The 23,171-nt window shown below is 32.8% G+C and overlaps 1 protein-coding gene across 1 annotated transcript in view; it reads left to right on the plus strand.

The window, feature by feature from the left end:
- Positions 1 to 23,171, plus strand: part of AMPdeam (AMP deaminase) — a 45,076-nt gene that overhangs the window by 20,468 nt on the left and 1,437 nt on the right. The window contains 6 exon segments of the mRNA XM_018450602.1: positions 9,225 to 9,402; positions 19,096 to 19,249; positions 21,139 to 21,325; positions 21,998 to 22,347; positions 22,572 to 22,769; positions 22,846 to 23,141. Coding sequence (XP_018306104.1) covers positions 9,225 to 9,402; positions 19,096 to 19,249; positions 21,139 to 21,325; positions 21,998 to 22,347; positions 22,572 to 22,769; positions 22,846 to 23,141 — 1,363 coding nt within the window.

The following is a 23,171-nucleotide window of genomic DNA, read 5'->3' on the forward strand; positions in this document are numbered from 1 at the left end:
AATGATATAAGATAAAATAATTATAAGAAAGAATAATTACTTATTAAAAATTTGTGCAGTTTGTCATGATTTTAATTTGCATAGAATATGGTTTTAAATTACCTGCATTTTGAAGGTCGCTTCTGCGATAAAAGCAACCTTCATTTCATTCAAAATGTACAGCTGACTCTTCATTCTGGACAGTAAATGTCAAGGTCAAAAGACCTCACCAGAGAGATCTCAATGTTGGAAAATGATTATCGAAAGAAGCAGTATAAAAATAAATATAAATAAAAATAAGCATGAATACGAGTTAATATTGTACATAAATATAGATGAACATGAATATTAAATGCAATCATCCTTGTTTAACGCACTCGTCGGGTAAATTAGGTGACACGTTTTTTTTTAAATTAAACTTTCTAATGAATGTGTTTAATAAATGAATTAAACTGATTTATCTTTCTGAAGTTAAACTGAATATTTATATTTTTTATCAATTTCTTCATTTTAACACCAGATTAATTTGTAATATGATCAGTTTGTAATTTCATTAATTTGTTCTATTTTAATTTATGAAGTTGATTAATTTGGTTTTAAGTAGAGGTCCAAATACATATGCGTAAGGATATTTCGTTCCAGGAATGTAACGTTCTCATGATTCGTGGTACGGGTTGCATAATGCCGGTGACACCGATTGGAGGAAATTCCTTGCGCGGATCGCGACAGTAAATACTAATTAGTTCAGCTACCGCGATCGGTGCACGCGAAAACCGTTCGGCACGACAAGAATGACGCCGTAATTAAATTAGTAAGAGTGTATCACACGCTAAAGCAATGAGTTTGTCAGTTGTTAAAAAAAGAAACAGTATGCATCACGGTGAAAAATAATTAATATTTATTTGTCGAGAAAATTGTGCTCGCTTTTCATCGTGCTCATGACTTTTACATTTAATAATTAATTTAATAATTAATAATTCACTTTACATTTTGAAATATCTACATGCAGGTTTTATTTGGACAGTACAAAGATTTACTGTCATTGATATAACCACTTTACGTAATATAAATTGACATAAATATTAATTGTACTATTAATAAGTATTGCCACTCTATCGTTTTTAAATCATTTATTCACGATGGCGAATTCCAGAAAGTTATGGCAGTTTTTCTGATTCTTTAATCTTCAAGCGTTTCTAATTTTCAAAACTTTCTAATTTCTCTAACTTGTGCAATAACTCAATATCTGCTTTTTCAAACATATACATATTTATTTATAAGAAATCTTTGATAAAGTTGACGTCAGTTATGTTTTTATAAGAATAAAAAAATATCTAAGATTTATTCTTTTTATTGATTAATTCCTCTTTACGAGGCATAAATTAAAATGTTAAATTGCCTATAACACGTACCGTTTTATAACAGTGTTAGATTTATGTCTTAAGTGCAGAGTATCGAATACAAGGCAAGGGGAAGATAAATATGCAATACTCGAGGCGTGGCGAGATGGAAAACATGATGTACCTTATATTTATTAAAGCTCGCTTAGAGTTACAAAGGTAATGTTTTTTGAACGGTCACGCATCATTATTTATGATCTATACAATTGTCAACAATAGAGGCCTTTCAAACGTACGTCCCTTGAACCGTTTTATCGCTCGTGTGTATAATGTGCTTTGGGACACCTACGCAAATACGCACGTATAATACACAATGATCGTGTGTGTCGCACCATGAGATGTGGGTCACCACAAGAATAAGCATATATACACATCATGCGAGTGTAGTGAATATATTATTATGGAAAATATCAATGTGCGTACTTAACACACGTTTCGCTCGCTGTTGCGAAGTGTTTGTGCCAAGTTTCTCTGGTATGTCTCTACACGCGTGTACAAGTTATGAATAAGTCGGATATTAATACATCGATAATATGGGCAAGTAGCATAAATCCAGTTCCAAAAATCTCACCGAGTTTCACGACCTTATGTCGCTACATGCCTATAATTTTAACCAAATTGCCTTAGGTTTTATTGGTTTTAATCGCAAACACTTTAAAACCTTAAGTACCACCCAAAACGTTCTTCAAAAAGATTTTCCATAGATGCATATTTTTTGATGCATAAATCCTAACGGATTTATATCTGTCGAGTCTTATCCGAGTATCATATTTTCTTTGATCTGTTAAAATATACATACAGAAAAATATACGTATGTACTATATCAAGAGATACGGTAGTATCTCTGATATCAAGTGCACGTTATGTTTTTTTATATAAATATTATGTTTATGTGAAACTATATATGTGATATTATGTGAGGATGTGATTAAATATATTACTTACCTTTTTCAAGTATTTCAAAAATTCAAACATCCGCAAATTCATAAATTCACCACAAGCAATGAATTTATTTAAAATATATTCTGAATCCTCTAATAAGTTTATAATATTTCAATCAAGATTATTAAATTAAAACAAATTTGATTTGCTTATTACCAAAGTCGCTTCTTTGGTAAAATTTTATAATATTCTTCAAAGAAAAAGAAATTTTTGTTTTAAGTACATGATAATGAGTTTTTCTCTAAAATTTATAATAAATATATTTTAAGACTATTATCATGAAAATTCTTTGTTAAAAGTAACTATTACTTAAAAGAAAAAAGTAAACTGAATAATCATTAATTTCTTAACAGTAGAAGCAAAAAAACAACTTTGGAAATAGGATGATAAAATCATTATTGATATAATAATATTTATAATAAAAATATTTTTCAAAGAAAAATGAACTTTTGTTTTGAGTATATGAATTTTTCTAAAATTTGTAATAAGTATGTTTTAAGAGTATCAAGTAAATTCTTTAGAAGAGAATCTTCTTAAAGGTTTTCTTTCTTCTTAAAGATAATCGTTATTGAAAAGAAAAAAGTAAACTGAGTAATTACTTTTCTTAGCAGTATAAAAGCAAAAAAGTAACATTAGAAATAGCATGAAGAAACATTTTTAATGTAAAAAGAACATTACAAAAAAAGTTACATAATTTTTTTAATTAATTATTATTTAATTAATTAAACGAATTATTAAGTATTGATTATAGAAAGAAACTGATTACACCAGTAGATTTTACGGGAAAAGTGAAAAAAAAACATTACAACTTTTTCCAATTGTTATTTTTTGCTTGAAATGATTTTAAATAATTCATAATATTTATATTAGCGCCGAGACATTACCGTGTCTCCAGATTTTTACAAAAAATTATATTTGTTTTTTTTTTGTTATTTTTTTCTATAGAATCGATTGGAGTAATCAGTTTTCTTTTATAATCAATATGAGTCAATATTGAATAATTCGTTTATAGCAATTAGTCTCAAAATTGATTTTTGTATTATGTTTTTAATGTCGGAAATGTTTTTTCGTGCTCCGATTCTATGTTCAATTGATTTTTTTATTAACATTGCCATAGGCTCTAATTCAAACTCTTCATATCGGATATGTATATAAATTCACATCGAATTTAAGCACTAAAGATCCAGCTTGATCTTCCATTTCTTAATTGCCGTATATTCCTATTACGGTCTTAAAAGATTCTTTGTTTACTATTCTTTATATTGTTCTGTATTTATATACGAGTACATTGTCTTATTAAATAATTATAGCCTTCCTAAAGAGCTAATCCGTACCGCGTGCACGAGCGGCTTCGCACGTGTGTGCGTCGCGCGTGGCGCGAGCTTACGAAGTAGCGTACACACGCGGATTCCGCGATGCGGTTCCACCGCCAAGATACTACCAATCAAGTATTCCCTCCCTTCTCACCCTAGCATAGTCAGTGCATTCGACACTCGCAGACCAGTCGGTATATGGTCAGTGCCCCCCGACGCGTCGTCGACTAAACACACGCAGTAAAGTTTCTCTCTCTTTCGAGGGAGAGAGTAGGAGCTCTCGAGAGCGAACTTGCATCTCGCGTTGCGTTCCGTTTTCCCGTGAAGCAAAGTTGTTACAAACTTCTCGGTAATAGATAAAACGAACATCGTACAAATCGGGTGAACGTCGAGGATCTCACGGAAAGCGCCTCGCAAGTTTGTGTGTTATTCAGAGAAATATTAAATTTGCGTTGCATCGATCGTGCGATTTGTGTCTAATTCTTGGCATTACAATCTGGGATCTTGCAATTAAAACAAATCCAACAAATCGTTAGTGCACATCTTTGAGAGTGTATATTTATTATTATGGTCGACGTTGGAATTCGGAATATTTGAAACATTCTTTGGCTCTTGAGTAATCTTAAATAATCTTGACTAATCTTTAGTAATCTAGGCTTAGCAAGCTAGGAATGTTTGAATTTTTTATCGTTTACTACATTGAAAACACTTCATTTTAACAAATATTTATTTGAATAGTTCTAAATAAATATTTACTAAATATAAACGTATATTTATTTGATATAAAATTATTAATTTAACTACAATTTTTTTATTGAGTAAATATTTATTCAAAGAAATATGTACTAAAATTTAATGAATTTTTGTTCAGTGTTATTTGGATAAAAATAATTTGATTTTCGATAAAAATAAAATCAAGTATTATTATGTATCAAACGAAATATCTTTATTGCTCGAACGCCAACTATACAAATTAAAAAGATAAAAAAGAGGATCTTAGAATGAAATACTCGAAATTGTTTTCAAATAGAGTCCCAAGGAATCATGAAAAATTATCATTTATTGCGCAATCTATATACGCGTATATTATATAAAATAAATCTTCCTTTTAGAATTTTAATTTACAGCCAAGAGATTTTAAAATGTGGCATGATCGATAGTCTCTTTCGACAATTCTGGAACAAAAGAATTATAGCTGTAAGAAATAATGCAATGTTTGTGTTTTATTATGGAGCAGCTCGTATATCACAGAGCAAGAAGACCCAATTGACCAGAGTTAGCATTAATCGATATCGATGCAACACGCTTCTCAAATGTGTCGATCGCTCACGAAAGTCATTCGCCAAGTAAACATCTCACATTGCGGCAAGAACGTTCATTTACGTGATAATAAATACGCGGCCCTTCGCTTTTTCAAAAACTGCTTTGATAAGATGTATCACTGGTCCAACTAATTATCATTTGCGTCAGAACGATTCTTATTATCAATACGGCTGTAAATAAACAGCGTAGATACACTTGACTTGCTCGCTGAGACGAGCAACAAGCTTATGACATCCCGTGCGAGATTTAATTTGAATATCGTTTTTTCTCGGAGCTTCAATACCGACGAGTATTGACTTTGATAACGCAAAGCGAATAGGGTATAAAAGAATTATAGAGATATTTATAGACATTAATACTGTCGGTATGTATCGGATAATTTTTATATTATCCTCGAACACTTGGATATATTATTCTAGCATCTGCGGTTATTTAAAGTCACAGATAAGTTGGCGACGTGATTCGTGATATATCTGACGAACAGAAATATAATTCTACATGACGTTTATCCTTGTTTTATAAGTCACTCGAATCACTTACGCAGGTGTTCATGACACTCTTTTTTTTATGTAGATATTGAGATAAATTTAATAACTGCGAATTGAAGTGCCAGCCTTTATATTTATTTTGCTTTATAAAATACTCGAACCACTCGTATCGCAGCGTTCCAGGAATTGACTGAAAACGTAAATTGTTTTTTCGATCTAGATTCGTTGATAAATTAAAATATACATTTTTCTCTACAGAAATGGATTTTTCTCTGGATAACGTTTTCTTAATTAGCAAACGGCAATACGTTTATCTCGTGCATGCGGTTCAAATGAAATTCTGCATGCAGACGATACTTGAAAAAATCCGAGATATGAAAATAAATCCGTATGACGGTTTATATATCCAAGAACAAATTGCACGTTTATCAAAGGGATTCTGCGTCGAACGTAATTTCCGTTCTTCGTGAAATCGTATCTCATACTTAGGCAAGTGGATTTGTTAAGCGCGTGAATCACCACGTTGAAAACGATAGAAAAACGGTGGTTTCTGAGTACCGACCTTGCAGGAAAGCGATCTGGGAATATTTCTTCGGGTCAACTATTTATAGTGCAAGCCAACATTTTCATCTCCGTCACCGTTTATGCTCGGACGAAAGGCTTATTGACATCATGCTGCGAATTTTTGCTACCGACAGTTTGCTATTGATTCACGTTGGAATGTTTGTACCTGTTATTTTATTTTGTAAATCTATTTTTGAGACAGTTATACATCTTTTTTTAGAACAAGGATTTTTAGGCGTAAATTACGATTGTTAAACTATAAATAACCGTAGTTTCTATTTGTGTATAAAGCGTATAAATATTATTGTCAAACCTAATATTACTATTAAAATCGATAGTGTAAATCAATAGTCTAATATTAAAATTAGTGCGAGTTTTACGAAAGAAGAAATTTGAAAATTGCTAAAAAAGATGAAAAATACGATAACAGCACATTACGTACTTGGAATATAAATAGAAGTATAGTTAACTTGTTGTCTACATGATCCACCTACATAGTTTACAAGAATACATCCGTGTCAATTTCATGCAAATTAGACGCAGAGAAACGCGTATGTACAGGCGTAATCTAATTATCCTCGATGCAACCCCAATTCACGTTCTCTGACGTAAATGTAGTAGTATTTGTTATGCGTGGATCGTAAAGTCTGTAACATTTATAACGAATTCGTCGTAACAGTTGTTTTGTCTGCCTTTGTAGAATCTATAGGTCGCAGTTGCCCTCGTGGCGAACACAACGAGAACAATCGTTGGTTTGACGAACGAAAACAACGGTACTCAACAACGCGCCGCATTCTATTAATAACTTGGCACCGCGGCTCTTTGTAAATTTGTCGAGGGTCGCGGCGAGCTCATTGATTCATTGATCATATCGTGGGAGAACGATACGTCTCTCGCGGAAGTGCCATCGTTGTTAGACTAGTGACCCTCTCTAGAATAAGAGTATCAAAATAACATTCAATTAGAATTGACCAGCATCAATCACGCAACTGATGGAAAAGAATTATTTATGGCAATTTATGACACAGTTTGACAAAAAAATTACCTTTTTCTCCGAAATGTCATATCCCGAAGATTTTTTTTGCATTGAACACAATATCGTTGGAATTTAGCATTGTCGAATCCATGGGGAGGGGCTATGACCTCCCTTTTTTAAAAATATTGATGTTAAATGTTATACACATATTTTTTTAATATTTGTGAAATACTTAATCACAATTTTAATTCCAAAAATATTTTTTAATTTAAGAAATCGTATAGATATAAAAAATATACATAGATCCCATTATATTATTCTTTTTTTGTATTAATATAATTTCAAATAAAACGTTTTATGAATGATATATTTAAATAATACTTTTTCAACGTAACGCCACTAATAATTTAAATATTTTATTTTTTACACACACATATTTGACTATAAAACAAATTTCACTTGCGACGCCTCCTCCTCTTGAAAAATTTCTGGATCCATCAATGGTAGCACAGCAAAATTTTTAATAAACTGTAATAAAAAAAAATTACATTTTTGACCTATTCAACATTTTTATGGCAAAACAAAAACTCGTTTTTATATGAAGTCCACAGAATCTAAAAATACACACATAAAATTCAAGAGTTTTAAATAAATTTTAGTTCATGATCATACAACTTATTTTCTTCAAGTTATAGTTGTTTAAATTTCTGTATAATTCAAACAGTCATAACTTAATGATAATAAATCATACGATGAACTAAAATTTATTCAAAAATTTTTTAATTATATTTTTAGGTATCGCAGACTTTATTATTTAGAAATACGTTTCGCTGTGAAAAATATTGAAAATGATAAAAAATGTCATTTTTGCCCATTTCGTCCTAATTTATTCAAAATTCTGACGTTATACACAAATTCTGTCAACGGCATCGTGTTCAGTACGAGAACATTTTCGGGATATGTACTATGGCACTTGAGAGAAAATTTGATGATGAATTGTGTTTAATTCTTCACCAATTCTTCAACAATTATTAACTATTTGTATTTCGAAATCATAATTAATCGCTAGTTTTATTTAAATTGCTTGTTTTATTTAAATTCAGTGGACTGGCAGTTACTAATTACGGCCGTAACTTACTAATTGTATTTATAATTAGTTGATGGTTAGGCACTGCTTCATATTTGTAGATGTTCGGTAATGAATTACTATACTTTTTAAAATTATAATATGGAAACGTGTATTTCGGTCAACTGTAAATCTATTTATCGGATTAGATTAAATTATTTTAAGTTTCTTATGTAATTAATTATTAATTAATAAACATTAATTATCTTAAGTTCCTTATATATCTATGTTTAATATCTTTGGGCGAGTTAGAGACGATCGATCATTTCGAGCTTTTCGAATAACGGTATCGCCGCGTGTAAACACAAACATAATATCATAAAACCGCAAAATGATTGCAGGAACGTTAACAGTTCATATTGATGAAAACGATTGATATTTTCGAAATGGGAAATGAAAATGAAATTCTTGCCATGTACAAGCATAATTCTGTTACCGAATGGTTGCAGAAAACGGGACAAGCCATGGACTATGTAAATAATGGTAAATCGATAATTATAAATTTTAATCTTCCTCTAATTTTCGTTGCAATTTATTTTATACTCTTTATCTTTAAACAAAAAGCGTTTAAAGATAAATAATTTAAAATACATAAAAATTTCGTAATGTTTATGTAATGTAAATCTTTATATTCGTATAAATTATAGTACAGTAAAATGTTTAAGAAATCTCACCAAATTCTATCACATTTTGATATCATTTATAATAATACGTGCTTTAAATCCTTTAACTAAACACACGTTATATGCTTTTCACATATATTGTTTTTTAATTAATTATGGCACATTTATATTTGTATATGCAAACTTTGAAGTGCACAAAGAGGAGTAAATGATAAAAAAAATAAATTATGTAGAAGTAATAATGTTAACATCAAAATAAAATATGTAAGTAGAATAAATAATATAAAATTTTGTACATTTAACTTTAATTATTAAAAATAAAAATTTGTTATTGATTTAGTTCAGAATTTCGTGTTATAGTAGAGAATAGTTCTACTATAGTATTCTACTATAGGTATTGTAATAGGTTATTCTGAGTAAACGAACTGTGCGGACCATATTCTTTATTAGCGGATCTTATTTAAACAAAATTATTTTATTTCTGATGCAGGTAGCGAAAGCCCAGTTTTTGGCATCGAGGGTGGTGGCAATGCTGCAGGCGCCAGCAATAACTTGAGACTTGCATCTCACGAGCTGCCAAATGAGATTTCGGCACCCTATGAAGTACCTCAATTTCCGATTGAACAGATCGAGAAGAAGCTCCTGATCCAACGACAATTGACTGTCAAGTAAGTATTCATTCTGATTGCATGCATTTTTACAGCGTTTTTTGGTTTACACAATTCAGATCGGTTCAAGTAAAGACTTATACTTACAAAATTATTTATAATTATATACTTATAATCTTATACATATATAAAATATTTTAGTTTCTTAAATTTTATATTTTATTTTGTAATATAATCCCGATTTAAATACATTTTAATCGAAATATATCCTCGCAAAAATTGATTCCAGTTGTATCAATTATAATACGAATCGAAAAAAATTATTATTAAATTGACGCGAAAGTTGTTGTATTTATTAAATAAAGTTAAAAAAATGTTACTCATCAAAGCAAGAAGCCACTGTAGTTTAAAGACCAGAGATTTGCTGTTTTTCCAACAAGTTTTATATTAAACAAAGTTGAAAGTTTTTTTGAAAAGGGCATTGAAAAATTTATCTCTGATGAAAAGAAATATTTTTATATATTTTTCTTTTTATTTAGAGGCAAATTTTGCAATGACCTTTTCAAAAAACTTTCAACTTTATTTATAATATAAAGTTTGTCGGAAAAACAACATATTGTACGTTACTCTAGTCAACCCCCTTAACGTGTAGAGCTTATATATGTATATTAAAATTGCATCTCGAATAGAAGGATTGATTTCAATTAGTTTAGATAATTTCATGTTAGATGATTAGTAAGTTTAGATAATTATTTCGTGTCGAAAGAAGTTAATTTCAAGGGATACGATAAGCAGGCGGCTATAAAACTGAGATCGCGATATATTTACGACGAAAAGCACTAAACTGTTATCGCTATATCGAAGGGTATAAAGTACTTGGCTGTATGTACGAGGGTTACACACATACAGTACGTGTGTTAATACGTACGTGATCGAGTATCTAGTAAAACCAAGTGCTAAACCAAGCTAGATCGCTATACAGGGTGACTGCAACACGGGTATTTAAGTCTCACACTTAAATTAAAATTTGATGAAAATCGCTAGGAATATAAACTGAAATTGTTTTTAGAATAGCAATTTTAAGGAACGATATTTGGAAAAATTATCTTTTTCAAAAAATAAGACGTTTGAAAAAATATCGTACTTCTTGTATCTTAAACGATATAAACATTCTGTTTTCGAAATCACGCTGTATGTCTAAACGAGATCACATCGGGTAGATAATCATCATAATCTGTTCGGAGGTTTTTTACAGAAATTAAGGAACGTATAGAAGATCGTTTATTTTTTGCACAGTACTATTATGGAATCATCGTATTAATCGTGAGATACGGGATCGATTTTTAAACATGAGGATATCTCTGCCCAGAATATGCCGAATTAGCTTGCTTCTCTGTTGAAGGAATATTAAATGCTCTTTACTAATTCTTACTTAAGCTTTAAGCGAGAATTTGTATTTAGTGAAGATAAAAGAGGAAAATAAATTCACTGGTCACACACACACAGAAAATCTGAGAAATTCAAGGAATATTTTGTCACATTTGCGTAATATATTCGTAAATATTTTATGGTTGTAAATAATTAATATGATTAGGAGCGCTATACTTGTTGTAGTAATAGACCGGCATTTATAAGCGGTTCTTATATTTAAGACCGTCGTAAGTAAAGCTTTAAATGTGATGATGAATCATTACAGGCAGTATTCATAGTTAAATCTTATATTTAGGATTGTCTTAAATAACGTTTCAAGATGCTAATACGAATCTCTAGTTGATTCATGGCATCTTAAGACTGTACTTAAGACAGTCTTAAATATAAGAATCGATTATGAATACCGGTCATAGAGCCGTATTTAGCATCTTAAGAAGTTACTTAAGACGGTCTTGAAATAAGAACAGACTGTATGAATACCAGCCATAGTGTTGATAATTGGACATTGATGCGACGCTTAGGGATAGCTGTTCCACTTCCTGTATCATGGCATAATAATGAGAAGATGTTTTATATACGATGTTTTATGTATACTAATAGAACGCCAACTCGGCAATGTTCGCCACGACGATTTGCGTCCGCGCGAACCAGTTCGGAATTATTATCGTCGTTAGATATTTTACCGGTACCGTGATGTATTATGTAGATCCAAGCGAAGGATATAAACGGATAGATAGAGACTGGTAGGTCACGCCGCCCACGTCTTAACTGGAACGGCAGACATTTTGTGAATTTTGCGCAAGAAATATCGCATTGCTATTCAGTGGGTCAGTTCTGCGCTCTTTTGAGATCCTGCGTCTTTTGAATTGCTTTCTACATTTTCGAAAATTTTTATTTTTAGTAAAGGATTCTTTACATATGATAAGCACCTTTCAAGACAAATCTGTAGTCCATCGTGCCAATATTGTCCGCTTCCCATCTTTATAGTAGCCACCGTTCTTGGTGTTTCCAATAGTGTCCTCGGATCTCGAGGCATATTAGGTATTTTTGAATAAATCAAAATATCCAGTAATGTCTTCAATGCATCATGACATGTATTAAATGTCAGCGCCCATTCTCTTAATGCTTCTCTTATGTCGATACATTTGTCTTTCAAATCATCAAGTACATCATCATTATCTGATGATTCAGTATCACAATTGCTACGACAGTCAGAATGCATTTTCATGCTCCGATAAATTTTGTAATAAAGTAGAGTCTAATGCTGCCCGTTCAACATTCTGCGATAAATTTGATGTGGAAATTATATGTTTTTCATCCAACTGCTCCGTAACTCTTTCGAAATTGGATTTCACAATATTAGTTTTCTTCGTACGATATTAGTTTTTTCTATAAAATGTATTACTTTTTTTTAATTTTTTAGACTTTTGCAAATCAGTCAGTAATGCTCTTTTCATCTCGAAATATATAGCAATAAAATTAACTTTCTGATCCCAAAAGTAGCAATAAAATGATTGAGGTTATAAATTTTAATTGTTTTTTCTCTAAGATAATTGTCATATGATGCTTTCACAGCCAAAAAAAATAGTTATGGCTGCATTTTGGCTTTTCTCTTGACTCTTCTCATATTACAAACACGATATGGTACTCATATTACAATAGTAACACGATAAAGTATTAAGCTAATTAACGAACAAGATAAGTGTTAGTTTTTTAAACAATTTTAAATCTAATGTCAATTAATAAACATGATCACGGAACATTTTGACTTTAACTTTCAAGTTCTCTTCAGCTATTAAATATTAAGCGTGATTTGCACGGGGCGACTTTATTCGCTAGATGCCGCGTGTAGTGACGTCATTAATTCGCCAGCGAATTCTCTCGACTCTGCTGCTATTCGCTTGAAGCAAACTTCGTACTTCGTCAGCGAATTCGCGTTGGATGAAAACTTCTTCTACACGCTTGTTTCTATTTGCTTGCGTCTAAAATTTTGAAGTCGCAGCGTCTAAATCACAGAGCAACGATCGAAGCATTTATCACCAGCGATAAGTAGCGCAAGAAGTTAGTAACAAGCTAGCGACAAGTTAGCGACGTGCGTCGAAAGTAGTATTCGCCGTGACTAGACGCTAACAAGAACAAACCCGCGTCTAGAAGAAGTTTTTTAGTAGCTAATTCGCTATGACGTCACTAAACGCGGTTTCTAGCGAATAAAAGTCGCCCCGTATAAATCACACTTAACAACACGCGACTATTTTGTATTACGTCTATATCTACATATACATATAGGATTTGTGTTATACTCTTAGAGAAACTTATTACTGACAATAAGAATTACTACGAAAACTATAATGAAAGTTGATATTATTTTAGTATCGTTTTGGCGTAATATTGAATTAAATCACACTGGCTGGATTTCTAATTTTATAATATTGTTGAAATATTGAAAGTTATTAGGATCCTTTACAGAAATTGAATACTGGAAAATAGTGATTAAGTACTTATTTGGAATATAAAAAGCAGTAATAATTAGCGTTGTTTATACTTAAAAGAATTAATCGATACCTTACAGTATTAAATTTCTGTAAGGCTATAGAGAATTCTAAATTTAGATATGTATTTATATGTGAGTAGCAGCACTGTTGGTGTCTTACCGATTGTGTATTCATACGTTTTGTGCGTATCTGTCGATATAATAATATGTATTATAGTTTGATTGATAGTGTATAATTAAGTTCAAAATATAATATTTGAGTGTTGTAACAAAATTTTAATTTAATTAATTAAACGGCACCGTTAGCAAAATTTATTTATGGACTAAATTTAATTTAATTATCAATTTACAAAAAAGACGGGAACTATACAACATTTATATATTATTTATATTATTTTTAATCAATCTCTTTTTTTCTCTCGACTTGCTTTATTTAAAGTCAATTTTTACAACTATTTGCTGCGCGCAACAATTTTTAAGATACTCTCATGTGTGTTATTGTTATTATTTTTTTCTCGCATTCATTTGTGTGTATTCTAGAACGATTCTACTCACTTCAAACTTAATTTTTTTTTATCTTACATTTTTATATTCTTTCGCTTTGGTATTTCGATCCATTTTGTAACTTGATTTTATGCGTATTATTCTTTTTTTATATTTTTTTAACTGTGTATTTATTTTTGCCAAAGAACTTGAGGAGATTTTCTCAGAGCGCTCAATAAATGGTGAGATCTCTCTCTTTCTCTTTCTTTCTCTCTTTCGACTGGTTGTTTCACATTACAATATTAATCGTTTAGTAAAAACCATATGAAGGACGAGCAATGAAACATATTTGACTGAATACACATTATTATTTCTAAATATGCCACATGATTGCAAATATATTTACGTTTATGTACTTACAGCGTAAGTATCGGGAAAAGAGGAGCGCATTCGCGCATTATTTAGATCGATTCGCAATCTTTGTTTACCAATTGCATGAAAACTGCGGATTACCTTGATATGGTCGTTGATCACCGATAAAATCGTCATCGTCGTCGTCGTCGTCGACGTGAACAGAATTCTCGTTGCTGCAGCCAATAAAGCTACGATCAATAATTCAACGCGGGACGTATGCCTGTTTGGCCTCGAGATGCTTAATGTAACACGATAATTCAATTCGAAATGTATGTCATAATCATTAATACTTATTTAAAAATAGAATCATTCCAGTAGGCAATCAAATGGTTTGGCAAAAAAGATCGATCCACGAGCTGTGAAAAGAACTGATAAAATCTTGAACAACAATAAGCTCACCGAGAGATGAGGCGCGCGTTTGGAATTGTCAAACACAGACCTTGTTGGGATCCTGTATAACGATCTCTGCTTCAAAAATCGATTGTAACTGATCTTCGTCGTGAAGCAAAGGCCAATAAGTTTATTCAAGATAGTTTCTTCCCATTCATATTTCTATCTATTGTCCCTAACTAGAAGTACTCACGATATACTTCAACAGTATTGAAGCGAAAAGCAATATTTTGCGACGGCGACATCGTTGGTAATCTTTAGAGAGAGAAATAACGACAACAAATAACGCATCGGATAAATTACTGGGAGGCCTAAGTAGTAATTAAGTAAACGATAATAAATACGCGCGCGCGTATCACGCTACTCTCTAAATTCTTTTGAGTAGAAATTCTAAAGAATGAAAATTAGGGCAGTCTTGAAAAAGAGTGGTTCAGTTTTTACTCTTTAACGCCCAGTTTCACAAATGTAAGATTAACTTTAATCTGGGTTCAACTTACTCCTTATCTTTTTCCAATTTTAGAATTAGAAAAAGATGAGGAGAGTATAAGGTTAACTTTAATCTCAGTTCAACTTACTCCTTTTTCCAATTTTAAAATTGGTAAAGGATGAAGAGCGTAAGTTGAACCGAGACTAAGTTAATCTGACATATTTGGAACCGGGCCTTAGAGTGAGATTTCACTCTTCAGAGTGACGATTCACTCGAAAAAGTTTTAGAGGGTATATTTTAATGACGGTATAATTCATTGCCACATTGAGCATGCACAAAGGATACAATGTGCAATGTAGGAAAGTTACGTTATGTAAATGGAAACCATGTATCGGCCGTTTTTACATGCAATCGGAGACTACTGTGAAACGTGGAGGGACGCGGCTCGATCCGAGCGCGGGGATGGGTCGAAGGGGTTGCCCGCGATCAGCCGCCCTCCACGGCCACCCGCTCAGTGCTCGTGCGACCGTCGTTGATATCGGACGTATACCCGGCGGGGTACGCGACTTCCGGCACGGTCGAAAGAGTTGCATGCGCGTGGAGGAGGTTTTAGGTACCGTTCGCACGAGGCTCGTGAGCCGCGCGCTGTGCTCCGTATCGAAACCGGTATTAATAACCGGTGATCTGCAGATACGAGAAATGGACCTCACGCTAAACCGTAGTTGTTATGATTATAGAGATTATTTCAAATCACCGGGATCCGATGAAACTGCAACTCGAGTTCGATCACGGCGTGCAGTGTTTAATGTTCCAGCGTATAGCTATGATCTCCATGGAGAATTAGCGTCACGTGACGGAAGACCCGCGAAGATGATCTAATTATTAATTATTATTTTTTAAATACAGAAGATATCCTTGATAATTCGACAATTATGTTCGTCGGTAATTGCATTGATCGCTTCGTTGGTTTATTAAAAACAAACATCTGCTTGATACAAGTATAACGAACTCTATTCAGATTATATTAAACCGCTCTCTACCTTGATTTGGGAATCACATATTTTGATTTATCGATCCTCTTGACGCGCGATGTAATTACATTACTGGAGCTTAAAAGCGTCGGTACTGCAACGCAACGGCACCAACACGCGGTCGATCCATATAATTGGTATAGCGTGAGAGATGTAGCGAGCTAAGAAGTCTCGCGTTTAAAACGTGATATAATCAGACTGCAGCGACACTAATCCTTACGTGAACGACACTGTGGACGAAATCGTTCGATGCTGGCGAGTGAGTTAATTGAAGAAAGGGGCGCTTCTTGCTTGCGCTTCAAACACCGCGTCAACAGCATCGGTGACGCAGAAACGTGCAATACGCGATTCGAGGATCTTCCGAGAATTTGGTTCAAATTTATGATCTTTCCTTAATCCGTGAGACTTGTTAAGCCAACTGATTTCCGCTTACATGTTGCCCTTATATTCGTAGAGAACTGAACATTGGATGATTACCAAGGAATACAAAAAGAGATTCAGAAAGAAGGAAATTTAAAGAATCTTCGATAATACGGATAAATTTCTTTTAAGATATTTATTCGAATGCGTCGTGCATGAATTGATAACATTTTGGCATTTTTGTCACTCAATTGAACAGAATATAAAAAAAAATCAATGTGGGTATAATATCATGCGTCTATGGAGTTCTCATCGTGTGGGTTTTAATAATAACGCCTACACGGTGTGAATTTAATATGATGGGTTTTATATCAACTGATATTTTTAGAGTGTTTCTATATAAACTTTTTAACTGTGGCGTTTAGTGAGATTTATTGTGTGGAGGAGATACAAAGGTGTGATAAACGCGTTTACCGCAGCATCGTATAGCACACTGCTATTACATCGCGAAATTTTGTTACACTTTTCGCCGCATCTCACAATCATTTGTCAACGGAATAAAACAGAATATGATGAAAAATATGAATGGAAAAAAGTATATATGTACATAAATATTGTAAATAAAATAGTAACATTAATGGTTAAAAAATTATATTTATATAATAGAAATGTACAAGATCTTTCTACCTGTTTTTCCATACATGAATGGAGCACGAATTAATTTCATTTACATATCGAAAAAATTTTATATTATTTTCCGTTTTTCTCTATAATATAATTTTATTTTATATTTTCTGACATTTTTCGCATATTTTCATTCAACGCAAAATATTTTTTGCGAAAAGCACGTAATTTTCCGCGAAATGATTATGGAATATTCAGCAATGAAGCCGATGGAACGATTACGTTCATTTGACAGAACATAGCAGGGTGGTGAAATATATGCATGAGATTGTGGAAGGAACTGGGAAGGGACCACGCGGCTTCCATTGTATCCTATCAGTTCCTATAAAGAGAACTTATCGGGTATTCCGCCCGACTAATCATGAAAGATCGCAAAGATTTCCGGCCGGGTTACCGAAGATCAGGCGACACGATTGATCTACGATTGTGATCGAGGAAAACGAGCGCGATTCGTCGATTATTGCTCGGGACTGCAAGTGAAAATCCGTCTTCCGTGATAGGATCCCATGTATCGTATCCGTGAAAACTTGCAGGGGAGTGTCAAATGAGCGTGGAGAAAAGTGCGGCACAAATCGGCGTCGCGTTATTCGACTCGCGCTTCCGCATCGTGATTTATTCCGCGCGTAAGAGCGATCGATCTCCAGCAAGTGGTATCGATCGCGTAACATGTTCGCTGGCGCGAATGACTCGAAACGGTGGACGAGGGATAATAGGATTCTCCTGAGGTAATTTGTGCTTTGATATTATAAGAACAGAATTATACTTATACAATTTTTGTGAACGTAAATCGAATACGCAATTTGGTTGCTTTATTGATTATCGATTTGATCTATCGCTCTTATTTTAGTGCGTTGTAAATTATTACTATACGCTTAAGTCATATACCTAATCATATCTAGAGACAAACATACTTTTTAATATATATGTATAATGATAATGAATTTAAAGACCGAAATTATATAAGAATAGATAAATAATTGGATTATTCATTTTGATAATATTATAATATTTAGAGATATTAGATAATTAATTACGATATCAATATATGTATATTAATTTTCATTAATAATATAGCAATGTTACAATATTAGTAACATTTAACTAATATATTTTGTGTAATTATTATATTAATTTTTATTATTTTTTTATTTTTTTTGTTTGATTTAAAGGATATTTAAAATTATCTCGAAAATAATACTTTATTTTGTACACGATTTTAGTATTTCTTTTGTGTGTATCAGAGGTATTATTTTTAATATGCAACACTCTTATCCTGATAGTATATGGAATTATGGACAATGGGGATATAATACAAACAGGCATTAATGGAACATTTCATGCGCGACGCAATAATTAAAGAATGGTTATCTCAGAGTTTTTCATTTGCTGACATGTATATAAAAAAAATATCGCCTGAATATTTATTGATAGCCTCAGGTCAAAGATAAAGTATCTATCACTTCAAATTTAACCATCTTCTTTTGTGATTGGAAACTCGACCACGAAAGTATTTCATTTGCCTTTGTTGCAACCGTAGATTAACTCCATTATGAATTCTCCCTAACACATCAGCATTGTAAAAGATAATTTTAAATATTGTTCTGCATAGAGCAGCAGTTAATATACATAATGGTATGAAAAAAATTCCTTGTTCCAATCTAAAGTGAAACGAGAATGAGGTAGAATATTGAACTTTTGAATTATAAATAGATATTGTATTTTATTACTCGTTTAATTTTTTTGTACTAATAAAATTGACTAAAAATGTCAGTTTTAATTACCGAGTCATTTAATATTGCGCATTAAAAAATTTTGTAATGAATTTTAATAAAAATCTTTATCGTAGATTCAAATAAAAAATTTACTTTTGCAAATGATTTTAATATTTCTCGTCAGAGATATTTTTAATATGCGATATTTTGCAGAATAATTACGAATTATTTTCTATGAAAATATATACCACATACATCGCGAAATTTTATTTTATAAAACATGAAATGAATTTTCTCGAAGAGTCAATGGTTTCTTTTCTTATTTAACAGAGCTGCAAAAGATCTTGAGGAACGCCGCAGTCATTATGAACCGTCACTTCACCCAGGAGTTCCTGATGACATTGATCATAGTTTCAAAATCGAAGAAAATGATTTCGTGCCTCATTTTCAACGAGTCTCCATATCCGGCGAGGACACTTCTGGAGTGAGTTTCGGATTGTTGATTTCAGCTCTCTCTGTCTCTCTCTCTCTCTCTCTAACTCATATTTGATTTTTTAAATAAACACTTTATGATTTTCATAACTATTTTTTCGAATGAAAATCGTATTTATTATCATTTATTGTGTGTGTGTGTGTGTGTGTGTGTGTGTGTGTGTGTGAGGAGATAATTAAAAAATTATTTAACTAGCATTTAACATCATTTAACGTATCCTTATCATCCTTATCATGATTATAATTTGCTAAATTTGCTAATCATCCTTATCATGATTATAATTTGCTGTACAATAATTAAATAAAAATTTTGCGATTAAAATTACAAATGTTAAAAATACAGAAAAAATTTATCATCTCTATAAAATATTTTCTGAGAAATAATTATAAACCCAGTGAGAAATGACAATGAAATCAATGTCGATTCCATTATCATTTCTCACTGGAAAGTATTATCAAGTAATTGACAAGATAGAAATGTAACGATCTAGTGGAGATGTAACTTTATGGTTTCGCGAGTGCACAATGTGATATGTGTCCTTAGAGATTTTGTGTGAAATGGAAACCTTGGGACTGCGGATTTACGCGCGAAACCCTTGGTCACCTAGATTTGCCCCTTCTTCCTTCATCCTGCATCTACATTAATCTAAGGAATGTCTAGTTTAATCTCGATGACATGAAATATATCAGAATCTTTTATCCAAAATATTTTATTAAATTTTAAATCAAATTATATATATGGGACGTTCCACGTCAACGGGGACAAGCGTCTGGGCAAAATTTGTGAAGTCGAAATGACACGTTCGAGGGCTTAAAATTTTCGTTTTTATATGTGGTTTAAGGAAAAACGTGGCGTTTTTTAAATTCAAAGCGGCTGCTCCAATATGGCGGTTAGAATGAATAAAAAACTTATGAAAATTATTAAAAACGTTTATTTCATTGATCAGATGGTCCAAAATTCATTCGATTTCCATGAAAATCGATATTTGTGAGTATTTCGAATCATTCATGAACAATCCGTAGTCATATTTCCAAAATTTGAAATGACGGATTCAGTATGGCGACTGTACTGAATGAAGAACTGACTGGAATTCTTAAATCATTAATCAAGTAGTCCAAAATTTATTCAATCCTAAAAATCGATATCTGAAAGTTTTTCGGGTCACTCATGATTAATCCGCACTCAGATTTCCAAAATTTAAAATGGCGGATGCAATATGATGATGATTGTAGTGGAAGAAGAATTGACTGGACGCTTAAATTCTTAATCATGTGATCCAAAATTGATTTTTTTCCCATGAAGATAGATATGTGAGAGTCTTCAAAGATGCATTTCGTCAAGATTCACAGATTGTGAACGAAAATTTATAATGAATTGAAAAATACATTCTGCATCCGTCATTTTGAATTTTGGAAATATGACTACGGATTGTTCATGAATGATTCGAAATACTCACAAATATCGATTTTCATGGAAATTGAATGAATTTTGGATCACCTGATCAATGAAATAAATATTTTCAATAATTTTCATAAGTTTTTTATTTATTCTAATTGCCATATTAGAGCAGCCGCTTTGAATTTAAAAAAATGCCACGTTTTTCTTTAAACCACATATAAAAACGAAAATTTTAAGCCCTCAAACGTTTTATTTCGATTTCACAAATTTTGCCCAGACACTTGTCCCCCTTTGACGTGGAACGTTCCATATATATATTTTTTACGTTATTTTATTGTATAATAGAGATTTTTATGTCGTAATAATTAATGAATATTTTATAATCAGGAAAATGATTAAAATATTGTTAATTTGAAAAATTATTTCGTTAGTGCGTCCCTTATCCAATTTTATTACGATTTATTTATAAAACTTATGCGTAGGTACCTCTGGAAGATCTTCAAAGGGCCTCCAAGATGTTGGTGCAGGCATTGGCGATACGCGAAAAATACATGAACAACTCCAAGCAGAGCTTCCCCACTATTACTTCTAGATTCTTGCGTAGTATCGATAAAAGACCACTCACTACGGATGACGAAGTTCATCACGATGATCGCAAGGCCATCGAAGGTATTTATCGTTAATTGAGAAGTGGCTCCAGTATCAAAGTCATAATGAAAATCCAATTCGACGTTCCATACCTACCTTAACCATACTTATTCCCGTTGGACGTCCTTCCCTCGTTGTGTGCCAAAGAAACGTGACTGTAATCTCACAAAATATTCCAGTGCAATTAACATTAACGTTTAATGCTTCAAACGCCGATGACAATAACGACGTCAAGCTACCTTATATGTATTGTGTAAATTTTGTTTCTTTTCTTTTTTGTCAAACGCAGCGATGTGTATCTAATCACGCGGCTCCTCGTGCGGAGCTTCATACAAAGCACAGCTTTAGTTTAGTGTGCCAAGCACTACACATTTTTAATATGAGTATACATGTCAAATTCATTATAATATTAAATTCAGTATAATAAAGAATATACGATGCCCGTTTTATTAAACATCGACGCGCTGATCAAAGACGTCTCTTGGACAGGTCTTCCTAGTACCTATTAATATCCTTACCTTGAATTTCCTGTTGCACGCTGTTTTTAATCATGATGTACTTGTTACTTCTTAAGAATCTCTTTATCATGTGCGAGGTAGTTTTATCTCGGAATAAATCAAACAGCGCTGCGGCAACAAACGTTTGGCGATAAACGATACTTCTTTAACATGCATCTCGATTAATTATTAACAGATCACCCGGTACATGCGCCTGCTTCTCGGGGCGATCCTTGGGAATGTGAATTTCCACCGACGAAGAATTACAAGATCGTACCAGTCAATGGCGTGTTCAACCTGTTCGCCAATGATGAGGATCTGGCCAACGGCAAACCGCTCCCGTATTCGTATCCGGACCTGGCGGCCTTCGTCCAAGACATGAACCTTCTCTGCGCCATGATCGCCGACGGACCCTTGAAATCTTTCTGTTACCGAAGACTGAGTTACCTCTCCTCTAAGTATCAGCTACATGTGCTGCTAAACGAGCTCAGGGAGCTGGCAAGTCAGAAGGCCGTGCCGCATAGGGACTTCTACAATATTAGAAAGGTTTGTACGCAAACAATTCATATAAAGTGTATCAAGATCGTGATTTGTAAGATCAATATTTATTGTAAAGTTAGAAACAGGATAATGCAATTTCAAAGTAGGAAATTAAAGAAGACTTCATATTTTTTTATATAAAGTTATTTCAAATTGAGTTTTTCTACTTATATTTCAGCAACTAATTGAGCATATAATTGAGTTGCGCTATTATATGATTGATTTTACAGGTCGATACTCACATACACGCGGCTTCGTGTATGAATCAAAAACACCTGCTTAGATTTATCAAAAAAACGTTGAAGAATCACGCTGATGAAGTTGTTACTTGTTCCAAAAACGACGAAACTATGACACTCCGCGAAGTCTTTCAATCCATGAATTTGACAACCTACGATCTGAGCGTCGACATGTTGGACGTGCATGCAGTAAGTATTTTCCCGAAGATTTACAAGAAACATCGAGGAAGTTTTTAAAAAGTATTGCACTCTTTTTTTCTCGTAGGACAGAAATACGTTTCACAGATTTGACAAGTTCAACGCGAAGTACAATCCTATCGGCGAGAGCCGCTTGCGTGAGGTTTTCCTCAAAACCGACAACTATCTGAACGGTACGTATTTTGCACGGATAATCAAGGAGGTCGCAAGCGACCTTGAGGAATCCAAGTATCAGAATGCAGAGCTGCGTCTCTCGATTTATGGCAAGAATCCAGAAGAGTGGGATAAACTAGCTAAGTGGGCAATTCAGAGCGACGTCTATTCGGATAACGTGCGCTGGCTTATACAGATTCCTAGATTATAGTAAGTCTATCGTATGGTACGCGCGGTATT

Source organism: Mycetomoellerius zeteki, unplaced genomic scaffold (assembly GCF_001594055.1).
Source record: "Mycetomoellerius zeteki isolate Tzet28-1 unplaced genomic scaffold, Tzet1.0 scaffold288, whole genome shotgun sequence".
Lineage (NCBI taxonomy): Eukaryota > Metazoa > Arthropoda > Insecta > Hymenoptera > Formicidae > Mycetomoellerius > Mycetomoellerius zeteki.